The sequence below is a fragment of the Balearica regulorum genome, chromosome Z (assembly GCF_011004875.1).
Source record: "Balearica regulorum gibbericeps isolate bBalReg1 chromosome Z, bBalReg1.pri, whole genome shotgun sequence".
In the NCBI taxonomy this organism is placed as follows: domain Eukaryota; kingdom Metazoa; phylum Chordata; class Aves; order Gruiformes; family Gruidae; genus Balearica; species Balearica regulorum.
In genome coordinates this window covers 51,517,487-51,537,953 of record NC_046220.1, presented here as the reverse complement: position 1 = coordinate 51,537,953, position 20,467 = coordinate 51,517,487, and the positions used below count along the sequence as shown (strand labels likewise).

The 20,467-nt window shown below is 44.3% G+C and overlaps 1 protein-coding gene across 7 annotated transcripts in view; it reads right to left on the bottom strand.

Annotated features, from left to right (window-relative positions):
* Window positions 1-14,948, bottom strand: part of PSIP1 (PC4 and SRSF1 interacting protein 1) — a 35,892-nt gene extending 20,944 nt beyond the window's left edge. For 2 of the 7 annotated variants that reach the window (XM_075739684.1, XM_075739690.1), the window contains exons 1-5: window positions 14,592-14,732; window positions 13,974-14,147; window positions 12,795-12,871; window positions 8,725-8,863; window positions 3,474-3,590 (exon numbers count right to left, since the gene is read on the bottom strand). In XM_075739684.1, coding sequence (XP_075595799.1) covers window positions 3,474-3,590; window positions 8,725-8,863; window positions 12,795-12,871; window positions 13,974-14,045 — 405 coding nt within the window. In that variant the 5' untranslated portion in view covers window positions 14,046-14,147; window positions 14,592-14,732. Of the gene's footprint in view, window positions 1-3,473; window positions 3,591-8,724; window positions 8,864-12,794; window positions 12,872-13,973; window positions 14,148-14,371; window positions 14,509-14,591; window positions 14,733-14,834 lie in introns of those variants that run through there. The other 5 variants (XM_075739685.1, XM_075739691.1, XM_075739687.1 and 2 more) reach the window with 4 other exon arrangements.
* Between the last annotated feature and the right edge of the window lie 5,519 nt (window positions 14,949-20,467).

Sequence of the window (20,467 nt, the reverse complement as noted above, 5' to 3'; positions counted from 1 at the left end):
CTTCCCCTATGCCCAATAAAGCCAATGCCAGATGGCTCCAGTATGGACCCGTTGCTGGTCAAGGCCATCAGCAACAGTGGTAGCACCTCTGGGATAACACAGTTTGGGGGGGGGGGGGGGGGGGGGGGGGGAGACGGAGAAAAAAAGAGCAGTTTTTTGCAGCCAGAGAGATGAGCAGGAAGATAGGAGAGGAACAACTCTGCAGACACCCAGGTCAGTGAAGGAGGGTGAGGAGGTGCTCCATGCGCTGGAGCAGTTTCCCCTGCAGCCCATGGAGAAGACCATGGTGAGGTAGGCTGTCCCCCTGCAGCCCATGGAGGATGATGGTGGAGGACCCTGCACTAGAGCGGCTGGATGCATGAACGAGGCCCTGACCCCATGGGAAGCTCACACTGGAGCAGGCTCCTGGCAGCACCCATGGACCTATGGAGAGTGCCCATGCTGGAGCAGATTTGCTGGCAGGACTTGTGACCCTGAGGGGGACCCACGCTAGAGAAGTTCATGGAGGCCAGTCTCCCATGGGAGGCACCCCGCAATGGAGCGGGGGAAGAGTGTGAGGAGTCCTCCCCCTGAGGAAGAAGCAGCAGCAGAGTATGTGTGATGAACTGACCACAACCCCCCTTCCCCTTGTGCCGCTGAGGGAGAGGAGGTAGAGAAACCAGGAGTAAAGCTAAGCCCGGGAAGAAGAGAGGGGTGGCAGGAAGGTGTTTTAAGATTTGGGTTTACTTCTTATTACTCAACTCTGATTTGTTTAGTTATGAATTAAATTAATTTTCCCTGAGTTGAGTCTGTTTTGCCTGTGACAGTAATTGGTGAGCGTAGTGGACTGACCATGGCTGGAGGCCTGATGCTCACCACAGGTGCTCTATCACTCCCCCTCCTTAACTGGACAGGAGAGAGATCACTCACCCATTGCCATCACGCACAAAACAGACTCAACTTAGAAAAACATTAATCTAATTTATTATCAAGCACAACAGTAATGAGAAATAAAACCAAATCTTAAAACTCCTTCCCCTCCCACGCCTCCCTCCTTCCCAGGCTTAACTTTATTCCCAATTTCTCTACGTCCTCCCTGCCAGTGGCACAGGGGGATGCAGAATGGGGGTTGCGGTCAGTTCATCATGTTGTCTCTACCTCTCCTTGCTCCTTCCTCTTCGGGAGAACTCCTCATACTCTTCCCCTGCTCCAGCATGGGGTCCCTCTCACGGGAGACAGTCCTCCACAAACTTCTCCAACGTGAATCCTTCCCATGAGCTGCAGTTCTTCACAAACTGCACCAGCGTGGGTCCCCCACAGGGTCACAGGTCCTGCCACCAAACCTGCTCCAGCGTGGGCTCCTCTCTCCACAGGGCCACAGGTCCTGCCAGGAGCCTGCTCCAACATGGGCTTCCCATGGGGTCACAGCCTCCTTCGGGTGCCTCCACCTGCTACAGCACAGGGTCCTCCACAGGCTGCAGGTGGATATCTGCTCCACTGTGGACCTCCAAGGGCTGCAGGGGAACAGCCTGCCTCACCATGGTCTTCTCCACAGGCTGCAGGGGAATCTCTGCTCTGGCACCTGGAGTACCTCCTCCCCCTCCTTCTTCACTGACGTGGGTGTCTGCAGAGTTGTTGTTCTCCCATCTTCCCACTCATCTTTCTGGCAGCAAAAAACTGCTTGGGGTTGGGATTTCCCCCCCCCTCCCCCAACTCCGTTTTCCCAGAGGTGATACCACCGTCACTGATGGGCTTGACCTTGGCCAGTGGCGGGTTCGTCTTGGAGCCATCAGGCATTGGCTCTATCGGACACAGGGGAAGCTTCTAGCAGCTTCCCGCAGAAGCCACCCCTGTAGCACTCCTCCCATGCAAACCCAACACAGTGAGTGATCTCCCTGTCCTTAACTCAACCCACTAGCCTTTCGTTATAGTTTCTCTGCCCTGTCCAGTTGAGGAGGGGGGCTGATATAGAGGATTTGTTGTGCAGTCAGGGTCACCACCCAACAATATTGCTACCAGGAAATTACATATTGAAGAGTGCTCCTAAAGTATAGCTGATAGAACTCAAATCACACTGACCTTCCACATGTAGAAGTACTAAGTTAAGGAACACTCTAAGCAGTAAGAAGTTGCGAGAAGAAAAAACATCAATTAAGTCTGCAGTCTTCAATTGATCAAAACAGCTCCAGACATCATCTATCAGTGTACTACCAGTAGATCCCCCCCCAAAGGTATTTTTTCCTCTTGAAAAAACAAGCTATTACAGCTACTAGACACTAATCGTATGTAAGAAACATCCACTGTGTATTTGACACATTGCAAATTCTTCTGTTTCAAATCTGAATCAATATTAAAGGACAGCCAGCTATACCTACAGAAAAACTACATTCAATCTTGGCAAATAATCAAAAGGAAAACAGTCAGAATTAAGGCAAGTCTATTCAAAATAGTTTGACACAATTTAAGGGCACTACTCATCATTAATAGAAAGTAATTGCCAGAAATGAGGTAGAAATAAGATACATTTATGTTATCAATCCCATCTGCATCACAATTTTTGTCATTTTAGGTTTCTATTCTCCTTAAAAAAAAAAAAGAAGCAATGACACACATAATTTTTTCCACGTTATACGAAAAATAATCCTACATGAACAAAATATTCAAGGACAGAGAATGTTCAAAACAGTGTGCTACACTAGAATCATTAAGTGTACAGTAAGATAGGAAGTTTCATCTCTTACAGTACAAAGTACATACAGCACCAGTAAGCTGAAACAAAAATGTTTCAAACAGATACACATCTTCTTAGTATGAATATAATATATTTAAAGAGAACACAATGTCATTTCAGAAGGTTTCTTAGGGTTTGCACACATTTACAAAGCGAAGAAGTTAAACTCTGTCTATATAAACTACTGCATACCAATTACTCACAGGTACTTTCCTGGCTCAAGAGTTCAACTCACACAGCTATGAAATGCTTTATATCCATTTATATCCTAGTTAGTCCATCAGGAATGTGGCCTAATTCAAACTGATTTTTATAACCTGTTCAAACTGAACAGGTTCACTAAGAACCCTTTCAGCCCAGACAGAACCTAATGCTCTGTTAGGCTTTTCAACAAAAACTGTCATAATTGAAAGAGACAGCCATACCCATCTATGGTATTAAAAAGTCTTCAAAAACAGAAAGGGAAACCTAAAGGTAAAGCTTGGTGATCATTTCCACCTCCTCCTGCCTAGGAAGTACTGTATGAATTTAGCATAAGTGTATTATGATTCAGAAATATAGACTGGTAAAGAAATTAATTCTCAAAAACATGTACAGCACCTTAAAAGGAATACAGAAGGACAAAACTATATGTATGTTTGAAGCAAAGACAAGGCAGTTACAACAGGAAAACGCCGCTAAAGTAGTTTAAGTCAAAATTTGGCAATACAGTTTTGACTTAAAAACGTTTCTAGTAGAAAAAAACATGAATTCGGTCACTTACTTTTGTGACAGAAGACTTTCTTCTTTTGGCTCCTGCTTTTTCTTCACTCGCCTCAGCAGGCTCCTGGCTGCTTTCTTGAACAGTTTCTTTGACAGGAGTGTTAACAGCTGGAAGGGTCTTCCCATGTAAAAACATCAAAAATGAGATCTAAATCCCTTCCTGAACTACATGGTAACAATACTGACAAGTGTTCTACCACCTGTACATTACTGAATAAAGCATCATGCTAAAGAAACCCTTATTAGAAATACAAGAATATTGAAAGATATCCTATTTCGTTAATTTCCATACTTTTCAGTTTAAGTTGCATTTTCATTACCAAACTTCCAACCTCTAATGCTATCATGATTTCTCTTCACACTACAAATACTGCAATGTAAGATTTTCCTCATATATAATAAAAAAAAAGAAAAAGTTGGTTTTGGTCAAATACCACTTATGATGCTACTGCCAAGATGTGCATTTTTTTAAATGAGTTATCAATCCCATGTGACCCAACTACCTGTTACTGTAAACATGAGCAGGGAAAAAAAAAAAAGACTAATTCTTTAGCCTTTATTATAAAGTTAAAAACATGGACACATAGAAGGTGAAGCCAAAATTACTCTCCTTTTATTCCATTACACTGTGGATAGCGTTCTCACTCTTAAATATTAGCTCCTTCAAACAAAGCTGGCAGAACTCCCCTGACTCTAATTTTTCCCCATTGAGGAAGTGGGTTTGGATTTAAGCCCAAGACACAAGCTCCCTTCTGCCCTCCACCTCCCTTACTAGCAGTTACAAGCAACATCTGCAACGTATAAATACTGCTTTCAGAACATTCCAGCCAGTTCTGGCAGTTAAACAGAAAACGTGGCTCTCAGAAGGACTTACCAATACAAAATATGCCCAGTAAAAGGACAGAAGAAAAAAAAAATTCAAGTGAACACCTCTATATGAATAGTTGACAAGTCTGTCACTTTAATATTACCTTGTATCCAGAATAAAAGCTCGATTTTGCCAACATCTCCACGTTATTACCCACCCCCCTGACCTTACCTGCTGTGTGACCAAAACCAAAATTACCTACTCGCCCTGAAATTTTAGGCTCTGATAACTCTACTGCCTTCCCTGCTACTGTCCAGTAACTGTGCTTAACTCTAAAAAATCATTTTTAAAATCAAAGAATTTTATGTAGATCATATATAGAGATCAAGGAATATCTTAAGATACATTCATTCGTCTCCAAGACCTTAACTAAAAAAATTCCTATTCACCAATGCGTACTGAATATTCCAATATATTAACAGGCTGTAATACACTATTCTATTAAAACATTGTTGGAAATATAGCGTCTTCACTTATCAGTATACTTCTGTTACCTCTCCTCTCAGTCTTCATAACCAACTACGTGTCTTCACTTCCAAGCTCACTCTCTGCCCGTACCGATGGTCTCCCACGAATGGCGCCAGGGAAAAGAGCCAGCGAGGGCCGGGGCCGGCTGCCGCCGACCTGTGTGGAACCTGGTCTAGGACTGCCCTGAGCCGGTCACAACCGGTCCCAGCTGGTCCGGGAACGGGCAGAACAGACCCACCCACAGACACTAAATTGCGCCCACCAGAGAGTGCATGGCGCCTCCACCGACACAGCCATGGCAAAGAGGAGGAGAGCAGCCGCCCGGAAAGGGCTGGAGAGATGCTGCAACAGGGGGATGCCGACATGCAGACAAGACACCTGTACAGGGCATGAGGGACGCCGAGGCAAAAGAGGTGCCAGGGCGGGAGGGGCGCTGGAAGGAGGAGGCAGATGAGGAGTCACCCAAGCCAGGCTCCAGCCCAGAGGAGCTGCCAGAGCGGGGGCAGAGAGGGGACAGAAGGAACACCTCTGAAGGGACTGCAAGCCCTTGGGGAGAGCCGACTCCCAAGCAGCTGAGTAAGAAACAAGGAACAGCAAAAGCAAAGCAACCACTGTGCACCAGCCTCAGTCTCCTGTGCCACCACTGCCTCACCCAAGGGGCCGACTGTGATGTGAGGTGTGGGGACTGGAGACCAGCACAGTGGAGAGCAGAGGTGGCCACAGGGAAGCTGAGGTGTGTTTCTCTTTCCCGTTACCAGAATCAGTAACAAAAAGCTTCTGTCAGTTGGTTAAGTTGTGCCAAATTCCTTGACACGGGTGTTTTGCTGCCTGTACCATACCCCTCTTTGGCAAAGATGGGAAGGCGGGGCCTCAGAAGCCAATTTCAGCCACTCTGTTACCCTTAAAACAGGTACAAGCTTCCCCATAAACTCCCAATAAAAATGTCTAAATATCTACATCAAGCACTCTTAAACTTCCTTTCCTTCCCTGACATCCTTCCTACAACATCCAGAAGCCCTACCCCTCAAAAAACCCTTAGCTGTTAAAGACAGTCACAGAGACTGCTATCAAGCAGATAAACATCCTTCCCTTATTACTAGGAGGGAGAAACCGTACACACTTGTTTCTCCAGCTTTGAGAATATGATGCTAAGGCAACATCCACTTGAACAGGAAAGCTGCAACGTAGTAAAACGCTGAGGGACTAACAAGAACATGAAATAAGGTACCTCTAAAGTCTCATCTCTGTGAACTGTATGCTACCCTGCAAAGTACTGAAGAAATAAAGCTCATTTCAGCACATTAGCTGCAACCAGTAAAACAAAACAAAAAAAACCCCAATATCACACTGCAATTTTCTTGTTCTTGGAAAGGTGGGAAGTTCCTTCACCTTATCTATAATAGAACAGAGATGTAATATTTCAATTCTAAAAGGTAGTGCTTTGTGAAAGAACATGGAAGATCAAGAACTGATTGACCTGACAAAGAAACTACTTCTGAAGTAGACCTCTACAATTTTATTTCATATCAAGTAACACTTAAGTCAGGACTTAAAAGGCAAATTATTTTATAGAATGTCAAATCTGGTCAGCTGTTTGCAGATGTACTCTTTAAGCACTAAGAACTGCCTGCAAGAAAAAACAAGAGCTGGCTAAATCCTAAGGGCTTGATTTGCTCCAAATCAAACTTGCATTTTTTAATGATGTATAGCACAGGATAGAAAAACAAGGCTATCAAAAGAAAGGCTTTCTAGAGTTAAGGTGAAAATTCCAAAGAAACTTTGTCTACTGAATTACTGAATGAGCGAAGTAAATTAATCTGGTCCAACCCTTCCATTTAAGCAGGGCCACCCAGAGCTGGCTGACCAGGACCACGTCCAGATGGCTTTTGATTACCTGCCAAGGATGGAGACTCCACAGCCTCCCAGGGTAACCTGTGTCCGTGCTTGGACACCCTCACAGTAAAAAAAAAAAAAAAAAAAAAGTTTCCTGATGTTCAGAGGGAACCTCCTGCGTTTCAGTCTGTGCCCATTGCCTCTGGTCCTGTCACTGGGCACCTCTGAAAACAGTCTGGCTCCGTCTCTTTGCACCTTCACTTCAGGTATTTGTATACACTGATGAGATCCCCTCTGCCCCCAAGCTCCCCAGGGCTGAACAGTGCCAGCTCTTTCAGCCTTTCCTCAAAGCAGAGATGCTCCAGTCCATCATCTCTGTGGCCCTTCATGGGACTTTCTCTCCAGTATGTCCGTGTCTCATACTGAGTAGCCCAGAACTGGACATAGTACTCCAGTTAAGACATCCCTACTAAGAAAAGTTTCTTCTTCCAGTAATTTTAAAGCTCACTTAAGGAACAGATTTTAAATATGACTCGTGGAAAGAAAAAGTTATTTGGTTGGTTTTAAATAAAGAAATAGTGCAGGAAAAATGGCAAAGAACAACCCAATGGTTCTAAATGGAACCTGACGAGTTCACAGAAAAACTCTTGTGAAAGAGCTATCACCGAAGTGAAGTGTCTGAATGAACTCAAAAGGTGGAAAGGACTACCCTGCAGAAAAGCTGCTAGACTAAGAAAACAGCCTGTATGTATCTCTTGGCAGCATGGTCTGTGTATTTCCAATTGGAAATGTATTTAGGAATGTCTGACATGCTATGAAAGCAACCCAGAGCACTGCTTCATTGAAGTTACTGACTCCTGCTGTGAAACAAAATATTAGACAAGCTTGTCACCGATGGTTTATATGCAGATTTTCACCTTGCTAGAATAACTGGCAACATACAACTCAATTATGGTTCGCAACTGCCTCAGCCATCTATGAAGCATCTCTCCTAACTGTCACAAGAAACAGCGAGAAGGTATACCAACCGACTTGTATTTTACGTCAGCAGAATCTGTCCCTTATTAATACAGTCTTTCCCACTGTGATGAGGGGATTTGCATCTTTCCATATCCCAGAGCAGAAAAAGCTTACATCTGGAGTACATCATCTCTCTACTTCAGAAACTCCTCCACTCTTTATCCATGTTCTCCTTCAAACTAGAAACACAGTAACTTGGGATATCTTATGAAGCAGGGATTAACGGGTGCTGAAACGGCAATCTGGCATGTTGTGCAAGAGCAGCAATTAATACCTAAAGATACCAATTCTTTTTATGATTACTGCAGCATTGCCAAGAAGGCCCAGTACGTGATGAGGGTCCAGAGTACACATCAAAACCAAGAGGCTACAGAATGTTCAGAGCAGGTAGGCAAAGACAAAATGAGAAAGACAATTTGTCTTCAGATTAAATTTGGGTCTTTTTTATGTGTAGTACTGCATAGCTCCAGTTTAAGCTTGGAAGATTTACAAAGAGGGCAAGAAGTGAGGACCTACTGATGGATAAAAATTTAATCAAGCAAGTCATATGACAGTTTGGGGGCAAAAGGCAAGCATCGCGTTGCTTCCAACTGCTAGAAGGAAAATACGCTAAGAAAGCATGTACTGAAATACAAGAATACTTGTGGAGAAAAGCACTTGGGTTTAGAGGACAGAAAGAAGTAGAGTGACTGAAATTTGAAAAAACTACCATTTTTCAAGCACAGGTGTACAGTTCCAAATATAAGTATCTCAGGAATATATGTAAGTGTATATATACAGCTATAAGTAAAACTTGATGTGTACTGTAAAAAGTGTTAAACTTTTAGCCTTGTGCTCTGAAAACTGTCAACACAATCCCTCATGAGCTTACTATAATAAACAGAAATCCCCAGTTAAACAACACCCCCATCTCTTTTAGGCTATTAGTACTACAGATCAATTAAAAATAAAATAAAAAAATAAATTGGTCTAACTCCCAGTTGAACAGCAGGGAAACACTCCTTGCCTTTCCCCCCCCACCACCAGTGTAGCAACAAAGATTTGCAGACTCTGCGTAACTTACCTGATGATGAGAGAACTTAACTTTGGGATTGTTGTCGATTTCCCACAATCCTTCATTAAAACCCTTCCTTTTGTTTGGTTTGCCATATTTATCTTTATTTTCAGAGTAAGGGAATATGTCCTTTGGTCCCAAAAATGCCCTTATAGAGAAAAAAGAACAAAAAAGAACAAAATTTCACGTTTTAAATGGTTAGTCCTTTCAAAGAAGCAAGCACCAAATGTTACTAATATATGAAATTCATTACTACTGCAACAACTAGTTCTGTTACATAAGTGTCTTTAGTTTTCCCAACTTTTGCCTTCAACAGCCCAAGTTTTCCATTACTACCACCACACATATAGAGTCCCTCCTCCCCGGAGTTTTAAGTGTCCAAGCATGAAACAGCCGATGCTGCATCTTAAGATAGCTGCTGATAGGACAATCAACTACTGTGAACTAGAACAATTAAAAACTGGGTAGCTCACAAACAAACAAACAGAGCAATTGCTTCCTTAGGAAAAAAAAAAAAAAAAAGAAAAATCAGACTTAAATGTTAAGAATAAGGAATCCTTGAATCTGGACAATGTAATGCAAGAAAACAATTTAAAAGAAAAAATAGCTCTAGGCTAACAAAGAAAACCTTTCAAAGTTATTAAAAATAATCCAGTTAAAATATAAAATTTAAGAATAATTTCCTGGTGTATTGGACACATGAAAGTAACACTTGAATATGCTGCCACACCTTTGTAAGAATGCTATGTAATTCAGCAGTTTTTCAGTGTGTAACAATAGGACCTCATAACATCATTTACTGAACTTAACCAATAAAAACTTTAAACTGTTCCTTATTTTAAGCTTCTCCTCCAATCTTTTTCTTGATGAAGTAAACATTAAGAATATTTAATTTTTATTTAAGCAACTCTTGCAGTAGAGGTCTTCACACTGCCTGTGTACCTTTGTCAGACAAACAAATAACGTTCCTGGATACCACTACCCCTACTGTAAGCTGTGTAACTACAGCTTTTAGCCTAGTAGCTTTTCCTCATATGGTGAAGTCACAGTATCCACACTACTATCTTCTCTAAGTTAGACTTGGGAAAACAAGGTAACATATTACTGAGAACCAATATTCTGATTTATGCTGAAGAACAAAGACTGTTTAATTCCTGCTCTACTTTAAAGGCCTTAAAGTTAGTATTTCAGTGTAGCAATCCATATGCTGCTAACAGAAGAAGACAACACTTTGGTGGTACATTCTTTTCACTCTGTGCCTAGACACAGCTTTGTCTGATCGTATATATGTTAGATCAAACTATTTGAAAAGTTGCAGATACTTGCTTTCTAAAGTATCAGTTCACAGAAAAATTTAGATACTTTAAGCTCCACTCTCCTATTTTCTTCATCATCTTTAAAAAAAGCTACTTGAGTCTTACAACCTATTAAACAAAAAAAGAACATATAATCATCTAGAAAGCTTAAGCATTTCCTACTCCAGCAGTAAAACACTCACCTGTGTGTACAAAGTATTAAGTAAGCCACTGTGACAGACTAGACTGCAAATCACCCACCTCTTTGCAAGAGATTGTTAGAGAGGATTCAGCCAGTGTGGGAAACGTGCACCTACACAGCCTGCTTAACCAGACTAAAAAGAAGGGGAGACAAACAGAAATCGGGAGACACAAAAGTAGGATATATTGCTCTCTTCTTATCATAGAATCACAGAATGGTTTGGGTTGGAAGGGACCTCAAAGACCATCTAGATCCAAACCCCCTGCCATGGGCAGGGACACCCTCCACTAGACCAGATTGCCCAAAGCCCCATCCAACCTGGCCTTGAACACTTCCAGGGAGGGGGCAGCCACAGCTTCTCCGGACAACCTGTGCCAGTGCCTCACCACTCTTCACAGTAAAGAATTTCTTCCTAATACCTAATCTAAATCTACCCTCTTTTAGTTTAAACCCATTACCCCTTGTCCTGTCACTATGCTCCTTGATAAAGAATCCCTCTCTAGCTTTCCTGTAGGTGGCCTCTGGGTACTGGAAGGCTGCAGTAAGGTCTCCCTGTAGCCTTACCATGAAGGGAAGCATTTTTCCAAGGTCTGTAAGCCTCTACTCATATTGCTCAGGCTTTGAAAAACACCAGAAATCAGCTGCGATGAAAAGGTCATGTAGCTTACAGGGTTGTAGTTAAATCACAAAGAAAAAGGAACAAGAAAATCGAATGAAGAGAGATTGCCCTAATAGATAAAGTCCGGAAATTAAAGTTCGGTGTGACCTTCTGTCTGTGACCAACCAAAATTTGCACTGATGTGATTTACTGACGCAACAGATCCAAACAAAGCTTTTCTTAAAATAGCGTCTAATTTATTACTACTTTCTTTTAGGAAAGGGTACTGTTGCTGCATTAAGACAGTATGGAAAAAAAAAATCTCAACCAAATTCCCAAGAATTTTTAAGAATATTTTAAGAAGCACGTGTCTGTTCACTGCACAAAGGTAGCAATACATTTAGTTGTGCTTGACAGAACTTAGCGAAAATCAACAATAGCATTAAAGTACAAGTTTATACTTGTTTATAGTAATCTGCAAAACTGAATTAATATTATTCCTAGCAGTCAAGTAGGAATTATTCCCTATAAAGTCTGGTTTTCATTTTTCCCCATAGCTCTTCTTTTCCTACTGTAGACATCCACACAGCTAGAAAACATCGTCCTTTATACAGAAGGACTTCTTAGTACGATTATCTGGATTTTCAAAGTTACCACTACTTCCAGTAAGATCAGCTGTAAATGTACAGACTAGTAACACGCTGAAGGTACCCAGTGTCTAACCCTGCACAGGTGTGTAACTAACCATGAGAAGCACAGGGGAGAACAAGTTTACCAAATTTATTTTAGTTCCTGTGAGAAAGTACAGAGAAATGATAGCTCTACCTAATTCCTGATGGATCACTAGTCACTATTTACAGCTACAAATCTAAATAAAATTACATGCCGTGGAACAGCATTCCTCTTTTTTACCTGATCTGCTCCTTCCTATTGTTACTTACAGGTATCTGCTGTAATCAACAATAAGAAAGATCAAGAAGCACTGTTTCTCCACTCTAAGGAGCACAAGATAAGTGACCTGCTTAAAGAACAAACACCACAAGACAGCTGGGTCATGGAACATCCTGTACTTCGCAGTGTGTATGCAAGAGACAGGCAGTTTCTCTTCTATTGTATGGATTTCTGAAATCTACAGCCTAACAAAAACCAGATCACAGTAAAACTTTATTTTTTAATAACATCAAAGAGTGAGGAACAGACATTTCAAATTTACCCATGTAAAAAATTTAATTAAGAAAAACAGTAGGACTAAACCCAAACTAGTACAGGTTTTAGTCGTTTTTAAAACCAAACCAAACCCAACAAATGTAGCACTGAAGTCTTGGAAATCTACACTACGACAACCAGTCATGCCATGAAGTAACACGGTAATTTTCAAATAGACGGAAATGCATAAAACCCAACACATTTACCATCAAGTTTAGCAGTGGAAGAAATACAGTCCCTGAAAACAAATGTATGATTCCAAAATGCTACCATTGCCAAAAATACCCAAAGATAAAATATTTTGCAGGTTGAGAGGTATAAAGCTAACTGCACTTACAACTTCAAAGCTCTCTAGAAAAATAAAACCAAAACCCAATATATGATTATTTGTCTGTTTCTCAAATTTTGCCTATTTCATTGTTCTCAGCCTTATCTCAATTTCTTTGAGAATATATTGTTGAGAATTTTGAGGACATATAGCACTGTAGTTAAAATACATTACTGAAGAAAGAAAAACCTATCAGTCATATCACTGTGGGTAGGACATATTTTCCCTCTGATGAGGAAAGTACATGGTATGGTTATGGTCTACCACTCCTTTGAACAGCTTAAGTGAATGTTAGAGAAGCAGCTCTTCTCAAAAAAGATTAGTTTAGGAAGAGTTGGTCTGCTACTGATTATTATAGTTTAAAATACACTACATTCAGACAAGCTGTTAACTTCTTGTTACAGCATTCTACCATGAAAAAAACATGACACTTAAATATAAAGGACTTACGTCTCGTGTGTGCCAAAAAAGAAAATGGGCATTTTATTCGTAGGAGGTTTTACTGCTCCATCAGGAACTTCATCCACCTAAGGAAAAGACACACTATAATTCAAGTCAACTAACAGCTAAGAACAGCCTAGGGGGAAATAAGTAAATGTTAAGCATTAAAAAAGAAAAAAACTACAGAAAAGTAGAGTAGGTCTCAAGATCTCTTTTTAACTGTGTGTTAAAAAATACAGCAGAATCAAAGACAGTATTAGCAACAATAGGAAATGACAACACTTCTCATGTTACAGCAACACTTTTCGTATGACTGCCTGCTTTAAAAGGAGAGACACGATGTGCTACAGGTAAAACACAATTCAATTCCGTCCAAATACCACCACTCCTTCAGCGCAAGCAATAGCGAGACGTCCTACCCTTACGCTGAGCTGGTACCTTGCCCAAGCCCAAATGTCAAGTGCTACAAAAAGGGAAGGTCAATAAACTTTAAAAAACCCAATTCTTAAGCCAGCATCTTAACTAAATACCTCATAATTAGTCTTTTATCTACATTCCCACAACCACCAAATGACCTACCATAGTCACAGAACTTGCCCTGCTTCTTCCAAGGGAGCAGGTAGAATGCTAAAGAGAACTGGACAACTTAGCACACGCGCTTAGTTTAGTCTACAGGAAGCACTATAGGAATCGCTGACTTTAGGAGAGGGTAACCCTGTCATAACTTTGTGTTTTTCTTTTATCAAGAGTGAGCAGCTATTTGGGAACAGTATTTTTGTACAGGTCAGAGCTTTACAGCTCCAGCACCATGCTACCATTCAGCAGTCTTCATTTTTAAAAGCTACGTTATGCAAATAAGAGCAACTAACGACTACTAGAGAGGGCTACTTCTTCCAGAAGCGACTTGCAGACAAGCATACAGCAAGAGCAAACCGCAGCACGGGATCTGCAATGTGATTCAGAAGTTGCTTCCAACTACGGGAGCGCTACCGTGCTCTCCCTCACACGGGAGGAGGCTGAAGGCACAACACAGTTTAACCGCACTGCTCTCCACAGGTGTCTGGGAGCACTTTTTGCAACACAAAACAGCGGGAGGGGAGACGGAGAGAGTCGGGTGCAGGGTAGAGCGGGGGACAGGTACAGAGCAGGAGGGCGTCGCGGCCTGCAGGGGAGGAGGGGGTGCCTTACCCTGGCTGGCCAATGGGGATAACCTTTCATCTTGGCAAAGATCAGGTCTCCGGGTTTGAAATCTCGGCTCATGTTTTCTCACCGACGCGACGCCTGTTGCCACTAGACGAACTGGGCCGAGAGGAGGGTCTGCACCTCCAGTCACCGGCGCGCTATCAGCCACCTGAGGTCCCGCTGCCGAGATAAACACACCGGGGCAGGGGAGAGGAGACAAGGGTAACACGGGAGGGAACATCAACAGCGCGCTCCGCAAAGGCGGGCAGCCCCCGACCGGCAGCCGGGGGCACAGCGCTCCGCGCCCGCCCCTCACCCCCGCCGGAAGCCCCCTGGAAACCCGAACGGTCGTGCCCGCAGCCCTCACCCGCAGCGCGCTCGCGGCACCGACGCCACACACATACCCACGCGGGCCGGGCCGCACGCAGCCAGCAGCGCCCGCCCCCGCGCACGCTCGGCTCCGCTCGCCCGCGCGGCCGAAGCTCCCCCTTCCCCAGCCGGCACGGCTCCCGCCACACGGGCGCACCGCCCGCCCCCCCCCGCGTATAAGGCGCGATGGCGCGGAAGCGGGACGCGCGGAAGCGAAACTCGGCCCGCCTGCCCGGCCTCCGTCCCTTCCGTCGCCTCAGCCGCGGCGGTCTGGCACCTCGCTACCCACCACACTGGAGCGCGGCCCGCAGCTCACCCCCGACTGCAGCAGCAGCAGCCGCCGCCGCCGCGGGAGATACAGCCGCGCTCCCTCCTCCCGCCAGGAGGGGCGGTACCAACCGGCGCGTCGCAACCGGGCGGCGGGGGTGGCGGGGGGTGTTGGCGGAGAATCGGCGCAGGCCCTGCCGCCAACAGGCGGCTCGGCTCCTGGCTCCGTACCTGAGAACGAACGCAGGTAACGACGAGAAGTCGCTGGCCCAGCCCGAGGGAGGGAAGAAGGAAGCGGACGAGCCTCCTTTACCGTGTCTCCCCTGAGCCGTGGAAGTGGTTCATTCCTCCTTCCGCGGGGGCGGGGCGGCCGCCGCGCTGCGAGGTTGGGAGGAGGAGGAGAAGGAGGAGCCGGAGCCCAGCGGCCGGTCCCCACGGGCCGCCGTCGGTAGCAGTGACGGCGGGGACGGGTTCAGGCGAAGCCGGAGGACGGCCGTGCGTCGCCCCGCTTCTTGTCCCGTCCCCAACAACAACAACAGCAGCAGCGGCCGGCCGCGGGAGTCCGACCCCCGCGCTTCGCCCCGCGCTCCCCCAAGAGCGAGGCGAGCCGCGTCGGGTCTCGCCGGTGGCAGCGCGGCTGGCAGGCGCGCGGCGGCGCTCTGTCGCCCACCCGGTGCGGCCAGCCCGGTGACAGGCCTGGCGCGGGGCCATGCGCCACTTCAGTCGCAACTGCTCGCCGAGCGTCGTTTTCACCAGCGCTTAAAGCTGTGGCCGTGCGCTGGGGCCCTTCCAGGCGCGAATGTCGTCTCATTCACAGACTAGAAGTAGGTAATTATCACCACCCTCGTTAGTGAAATGGATGGCTGTGTTCGTCCCCGCTGGTCCCTTTGTGTTTCTCCGGCCCCACAAGCCCCGTTACGGTGACCTCCCTTTCCCGGACCTCTCGGTCTTGCTCCGGGCCCCGAAGCCGCTCGGGTTCCCCGGGTACTCCCACCTACTTCATTCTCTCGGTGTCTTGATTTCCCCCAGCATCCAGCAACCCGCGGCTTCGGTCTCTGAAGTCTTACTCGCAACTTAGTCGACATTAACTCCAGTTTTGTTTTTTGGTTTTGTTTTTTTTTTGGTTTCGGGTTTTCTTTTTTTTTTTTTTGTTACTGGGATTACTGTTAATTCAGACTTTGTGTTACTCCCCTTGTCCTCTCCATACCTACTCTCTCCTGGCTTGTTTACCTGTCAGTACTAAGCTCACTCCTCTCCCAGCATTTCAGCCACTGCTGCCTCCTCTCCTGTTCGACCAGATGGTCTCCTTAATGAGTGCATCAGGCACATCCAGCCTCCACATGCTTTCCCCCGCAAATACCTTTCTTCAAATAGAGCTCAACAGCTTTTTTTCTCCCTGCCTGCCTGCTTGCCCTGTTGGGTCCAGTGCTGGTTCTTCCCCCTCCAAGTCAAAAATTAGCGGGCCTGTCAGCTCTCCATAGCTTCGGCCCTATCTGCTGGTCCCACACAGCACCACCTGCGAGTCACCGTACCCTATGTTTGTGCTAACACGGGTGCCAAAACCAGCAAAAAGCTGTAAGGGTAGTGGCACAAAAAGTTACTTCTTACACAATTACATTGTCTCATAGGGGCAGACCTAACCATTTTGTGCTTGGGTGCTCATCCTGGGAGGGTAGCCTGATGCACAAGTTTTAGGAGCCAGTTTTCTACCAGCTGCCCTCTGTGCTGCTTGCGCACAAAGACAAGTCCTTGTGAAAAGAACCATCCTACTGCTTTCAGTTTTGATACTGAAACTCAAGTCAGGCCCAAAACACCCACTGCAGTTGCCACGGAGCAAGCTGTGCCTTGTTCTAGGCTCTTTTGTCCACAGATGCAAAATGGTCAGTTATAAATGTTAACTGCAAAACTTTACTCCATCTGTGTTGAGCAGGAACAAACTGCAGTTTTCCAATGGCTAAAACCAGTCAAATTTTGTTGATTTTCTTGGAGATGGTGAAGCTCATATCCCTGCCATAAATACGAAGTTTCTGCAGAGTTAGAGAAGCAGAAAATTGTTTATCAACATATTAGGGAAAAAACTTACTTTCTATGCACAAATGGATGACTGCTTGGGCAAAAGTTGTCTAAAAAATTAAGACTAAGGTAGACTGTACATCCAGAAGTGTTTAGAGGAAGATAAAAGTTTGACAGTGGTTGAAATTGTGCCTGCATTGACAGATAATGTAAGTCTTTATTTCACTGCATTGAATCATTGCTATTTCAGCTATACATAAAGTTTCGTATTTTTTTCCTGAGAAAGTGTTCAGTACTGCAAAAACTGTGTATTTTAATATTTTTTTATGCAGGAAAAATCTGCTGAGATTCCTTTAGCTAAGTCGCTACCCTGTTTAATCATGTAGTTACATTTGTCTTCCGTATCAAATTAAATAAGTTCATACTTTAGTTTTGAAGCAATGCTTTTGAAATCTCTTGAGGACATTCTAATTTCCTTAGCCTTTGGAAACGATCTTTTGAATCTGACATTTCTCAGGAATTAGAAGCTTTGCACCTTGTATTAAAATCAGTGAAGAACAGCTGAAAATCCTTCTTTTTTCCTGTTTAACAAAGGAACTCAAGATGACTTGGCTTCATACAAAAGTAGTGTGTTCTTCAAAAGAGACTGAAGTGACAAGCATTTTTTAAAGAAAACAACGTAAAATTCGATTTAAAGAATGAAAAATAAAATTGTTTGAACAAATTATGTTTTGTGTGTAATCAGGCTCCTTTGTACATGTTAAGTAAACATAAGATTGAAGACAAACTGTTCAAGTACAGACACAACAAAAGGAAAAAAATGCGTATTTTGCAATCCAAACATGGTACTTGAAGGACAGCAATATGCTATTACTGATGCTGTTAAACTTAAGGACCAGATCAGCACCTTTTAGCAAACGGTTTTATTTTGAATGACAGAATCTGTAGCGCTTCAGGTAGACCTGCAACCTGATATTTGAGTTACAGGTCAGTATGCTGATAGGCATTAAGTTATTACAAGCCGTGAATGAACTTTCGGAGGTGAAAAAGAGTTCTTCCTGTGAGGAGTTGTATGTCTTGAGCTTGCCTGTTTGAAACAGCCGTTCCAAACGATTTCCTGCAGATGTGGGTTAGGTCGTGTTGCAAAGAAGCATACTGGTATCCTGTCTGCAAATGAAGCAGTTGCTTCTTGCTCTGCCAAGGCCAGGCCAGCACTGAAGCACCATGTTCTCCTCTCCGTGTTCCTGAACATCAAGGACTCTTTCTAAACACATCACGAACAGTCTCTCTGAAGGATAAGAAATAAGCTCATGTTGAATTCTATGTATAATACAACACTGATTTGTTTCCACCTTTCTAAAAAAAAACCACCCATGTAACCTGAATCTGTGTAGCTTTTAGACCAAAATATTCCTTGAACTGTGAATGCCTAAGACAGTGTATATGTGAGATGTATTTTTCAGTGTGGGAGGAAGGAAAGGTGTTTGTTTTGCTACATGCATGCAGCAGCAGTATTGTGGCTAAAGTAATTCTTGTGAATCAAGGTAAAAAATGATAAGTGTGCTATTTTGGGAAGATAAATTCATCTTACTGGTTCAGTCTCTGATAAGCTATTATGCTGCCAAAACCTATTAGAACTAGCAGACATGGTGTTAAATCTCTATGATTCCTTCCATATTATCCCATAATTTGTATTTCTTCATTAGCCAACACCACTTTTCATCATGTTCAATTCTTGACTACTCATCAGACAATGGTGGAGTGGAAGCCATGTTCACTATTGTATTTTTAAAGAGAAAAAAAATGCCATGCTGATATTAAAAGAACTGCAACATAATGAAGTCTTCCAATTTTGTGCAACTTCTTTGATTTGGCACAAGACATTTAAAATAACTGCATGACTCAGAAGGAGCAAAACCATAGCCAATTATACAGATCAGGTCACAAACTAGAAATGAAGTTTTGAGACTTATCTCAGAGAGTGTAAAATGTTATGGAGCTTTTTGTCTTTTGCAATTAAAACTTCAGTCTGCACCTTGAAGGATATCAGTGTCAGGCTATACTTCACCACGCATCTATAGGAAATCTTAGCCTGTATTGAGTCTTTGTCACAAGGTTTTGGTAGGGAGGAGGGGCTACAGGGGTGGCTTCTGTGAGAAGCTGCTAGAAGCTTCCACTGTGTCTGACAGAGCCAATGCCTGATGGCTCCAAGACGGACCTGCCACTGGCCAAGGCCCAGGCCATCAGTGACAGTGGTAGCACCTCTGGGAAAACAGAGTTAAGGAGGGGGGAATAAAATCCCAAAAACCAAGCAGTTTTTTGCCACCAGAAGGATGAGCGGGAAGATGGGAGAACAACAACTCTGCAGACACCCACGTCAGTGAAGAAGGAGGGGGAGGAGGTACTCCAGGTGCCAGAGCAGAGATTCCCCTGCAGCCTGTGGAGAAGACCATGGTGAGGCAGGCTGTTCCCCTGCAGCCCTTGGAGGTCCACAGTGGAGCAGATATCCACCTGCAGCCTGTGGAGGACCCTGTGCTGTAGCAGGTGGAGGCACCCAAAGGAAGCTGTGACCCCGTGGGAAGCCCACATTGGAGCAGGCTCCTGGCCCTGTGGAGAGAGGAGCCCACGCTGGAGCAGGTTTGGTGGCAGGACCTGTGACCCCGTGGGGGACCCATGCTGGCGCAGTCTGTGAAGAACTGCAGCCCGTGGGAAGGACGCACGTTGGAGAAGTTGGTGGAGGACTGTCTCCTGTGGGAGGGACCCCACACTGGAGCAGGGGAGGAGTGTGAGGAGGCCTCCCCTGAGGAGGAAGAAGCGCCAGAGACAACATGTGATGAATTGACCGCAACCCCCATTCCGCGTCCCTCTGTGCTGCTGTGGGGGAGGAGGGAGAGAAATTGGGAGTGAAGTTGAGCCTTGGAAGAAGGGAGGGGTAGGGGGGAGATGTTTTAAGATTTTATTTCTCATTACTCAACTCTGTTTGGTAATAAATTAGATATTATTTTTTCTAAGTTGAGTCTGGTTTGCCTGTGACAGTAACGGGTAAGTGATGTCTCCTTTTCCTAATCTCAACCCATGAGTCTTTTGTTACATTTTCTCTCCTCTGTTCAGTTGAGGAGGGGAGTGACAGAGCGGCTTTGGTGGGCAGGTGGCCTCCAGCCAGGGTCGCCCTGCCACATAGCCCAAAGCAGTATTTTTGCAGTTACAAGCAACAAGAAACAACTTTGGAATAAAAAGTGATAGGGGACTTTAAGTGCTATGGCAGTACTTGCAATCATGAAGACAGTCATGCTGACCTATCTGTAAGCCAAAGCAATTAGCTGTACTTTGAATTCAGTATGAGTGTTTTTCTGAGTGAGGACTGAATGCAGCTCTGTGGTTAATGTAAGCTGATTTTAACTTCATAAATAACTATGTTTAGCATAATTTTGCTCCTATTGGGGAATTCCAACTAGAAGAAAAACCCCAATGATTTTTGTGTTTTTATAAATATAAATATAGACAAATAAATATAAACTATGTTTTAATTTACATTGCTTATAGTATTTCTCTGTAGATTTTTTGGTGTTATAAAATCTGAGACCTTTAGATTCAAAAGTCTGAATTAAAGAAAGGTTAAGACTTCATTCTGCTTCTTTCCAGTTGTTGCATCCAGATTAAACAGTCACACCAAAGCTGGAGAGGGGGTTACCAGACTGAATACAACCTAGAAAACCTGAGAATAGATAATGTAGCAGAGGTTCCCGTAGTGGTAAGAAAACAGTACTTACATAAGCAGCAGTACAGTACGTGCAGCATGTCAGACTGACCGTGCTGCATATCCAGGGCTGAAGAAGCCCGGTGACTTACAC